At 48.6% G+C, this 3046-nt stretch overlaps 1 protein-coding gene across 1 annotated transcript; it reads right to left on the reverse strand.

Annotated features, from left to right (window-relative positions):
- Positions 1–702: 702 nt before the first annotated feature.
- On the reverse strand, positions 703–2112 carry LOC306816711 (inositol 1,4,5-trisphosphate receptor-interacting protein-like 1; the record flags this gene model as incomplete). Its single annotated transcript, XM_079333144.1, has 1 exon — positions 703–2112. The coding sequence occupies one exon, from the start codon at positions 2110–2112 to the stop codon at positions 703–705; it is 1410 nt and encodes a 469-aa protein (XP_079189270.1).
- Between the last annotated feature and the right edge of the window lie 934 nt (positions 2113–3046).

A 3046-nucleotide genomic window follows, 5' to 3' on the forward strand; every position in this document is an offset into this window, starting at 1 on the left:
TGACTTTTACCAACACAATCAATCTGACTGAGATCAATAACGTCTGGCACAATCCTGATTCTGATCAATTGTACTTTATTGAAACAAGATCAAAGCAGTTTCCATCTCTCCACTCAGAAATGCACTAACTACAGAGCACTACTATGGGTCTCAACAGATAGTGACCCTAGATGTGGCATTACTTGTTTATGAAAAGAATATGATCATACATAATACATTATATACATACGATATATTATATATGTTATGCATTTATAGTAATCTATAATGACTATAGTATATCTATGTCAATGTCATATATATTATAAATATGTCTACTTTATGGAAATCTTTCTGGACATAAATGGACTACTAGCATTAGTACATTTCACAACAGATAATTACACTTAATATGCACTCTATTTTAGTATTTAAACATAACAAAATATTAAACTTTCCAGAATTATTTTTTATCAGGATATAAAAATGGATATTTGATATTTTCAATACTACTTATATTAGTATATTTTTTGTCTTCTTCTATATATACTACATATATGATAATTTATACTATACTGCTGAGGTGGCAGGAGAGGCTGTGGGCCTCCACCAGAGCCTTTGTTTGCATTATTTTCTTCTCAAAGCACCAAAATTGTACGATGAGGTATCTCTGGTGTCAGCTGTGAGCAGCACAAGCACAGCTCTGTGCATTGGCACCTTCATTCACTGCTCACCACGAAGGATTCTTTTGAACTTCTTTTGCAGATCCTGGTACTCCTTTATGGCCTGGGAGTATGCAGCTGGATCCTCTGCCAGGCGATGGAACAGATTGTATGGCGGAGCTTGTTGAACATCCGGGGGTAAACGGATGACCTGAGGCAGCATCTGGTTCCCCACAATGAAGTGGTCGAGGAGCTTTCCTCGCACAGACAAGTGCAGGCCATTGATGATATCCACCAGCCGCAGCAGGAAATCTCTCCTACGCCACTGGGACACGGGCACCACAGTGAGCAGGTGCATGACAATGGTCTTCATGGAGTAGGTGGAAAAGCTGAAGCCCAGCACAAGACGGGTGAAGAACTGCAGGCATTTGAGGTGCAAACTGTCATGGGGAGCCTGCTCGGCGATGTGCTCGAAGAATTTCATCTCTGCCACAGCATAGGTCTCAGGCCAGGCTGTGCTTTGGGTGTAGGCCTCTCTAGGCTGGCTGCTCACAAAGATGTCGGAGTCTCCTCTCCGTACCCCAAACAGCATCTTAATCCTGAAGCTCTCTGTGCCATTGCTCACCTGGAATTGGCAGGAGCGACTGGAGGGCAGCAGCTTTAAATGCCAATTGTGTGACTGGGGCAGAGCTGGCCAGATGGCTCTCACCAGCTGGTAGAACCAGCGGGCAGTTTTCTGCACATCCAGGTAGGAGTCGGTGCACAGGGTGTCCAGGAGGCTGGCATCCTGATTGCTCCTCAGCTCCTCCTCGGGGTGGTGCAGGAAGCACAGCATGTTCTCAGCCTGCTGCTCCATGCTGCAGGTGCACTCCAGCTGCACACGGACACGGAAGTTCCTCACGTGCCTCTGCTCTGCAGAGTCCAGCTCCAGGTGGAAGCTGTGGCCTCGGGGAGGAGTCATGGGTATGAACACCTGGAACACAACATCCTGCTCACGGAGACTCCAACCTTCGAAGGCACTGCCCACCCCGATGGCTCGTTGCAGGACTGGGTAGAAGCTGTTTGCCAAGACATGTCCAAAATAAACTGTATAATTGTCCATGAGGTTTTTTGTCCAATCGCAGCCTCTCTGTAAGTTCTGTACTGGCAACTGTATGCGTTCCAGTAGAATTCTTCCAATGTTATCATTAAAATCATTATCTTCTCCATGGACTGCAAGTGCATCATCATTGTCTTCTCCGTTTGTCGCCTCATTGACAACTTCATTTTCCATATTATCTTCTCCATTGGCAACAAGGTTGCCATCTTCCTGTACATTACTATTATCATTGTTATCTTCCTCCCGATTCGCATCATCTTCATTTTCAACATTGCCTTCTCCATTTGCATCTCCATTTCTGATTTCCCCTTCATTTGCATCATTGTTTTCTCCTTCATACTCTTCTCTCCTCAGGCTCCTTATGCACCCCATTAACCATAGCACCAAGACAAGGACCACGAGCACACCAAGAGCTAATGGCTGCAAGAGCTCCAGGAGCTGCACCTTCGGCAGGCTGAGCTGCTCCACCTCCTGCTCCAGCCGAATCCTCTCCCATTCCAGCATCTTTGCTCGCACTTCCATGCGAAAACGTGTTTCTTCATCCCAACCATCACCCACGAGCTGTGGGTAATGAATGAGGCTTTTCAAGAGCACGAAAAACACTGGTATGTAATTCATGGTCTGCAGGAGGATGGAGAGAAGGCCTTGAGTGGGGCTGTGAGAGAGGCAGCTGGCAGTGGGGGCAGCAGGGACGGGATTGCTCAGGGCTCTGAGGGCAGGAAGGACAGGACCCCAGACAGCTGGCAGGGAGCAACACCTGTCCCTCTGCCCCAGCAGCAGCAGCAGCAGCAGCAGCAGCAGCAGCAGCAGCAGCAGCAGCAGGGTGCCCTGCCCAAGGCTCTCCCTTCAGGGGCTGTCCCTGCATGCAGGGAGAACCCAGCCCCAGGTGCAGTGTTTCTGCCCCAGCCCTTGTCCCCAGCCCAGCCTCCCCAGCACGTGTGCACTCACCACTTGCCCAAGCAACACTGGGCCAGCGTGACCTGCTGGGCCCGTTCATAGCTGCCCCCATTGTGATACGTCCCCTGTGATGTCACGGGTGTTACTGCACATCACAAGCCAGCCAGCCCCGCCCTTTGTCCCCACCCTGGCTCAGCCTCTCAGGGTGCCCATGGTGTACTGATTAAGGCTGCTTTGGAGTGAATCTTTTTCAAAGAGCTCCCATTGCTCTTTCTTCAGTCCCTGAAGAACACATATTCCAACGGCAAACTTAACACTGCCTACTTCAAAAATCAGCCAGGTGCCCAGGTGCCACATCCACATGGCTTTTAAACCTTTGTGTGGTCAGTTACTCAGACAATTTCATAGG

Source organism: Erithacus rubecula, assembly GCF_903797595.1.
Source record: "Erithacus rubecula genome assembly, contig: scaffold_830_arrow_ctg1, whole genome shotgun sequence".
Taxonomy (NCBI): domain Eukaryota; kingdom Metazoa; phylum Chordata; class Aves; order Passeriformes; family Muscicapidae; genus Erithacus; species Erithacus rubecula.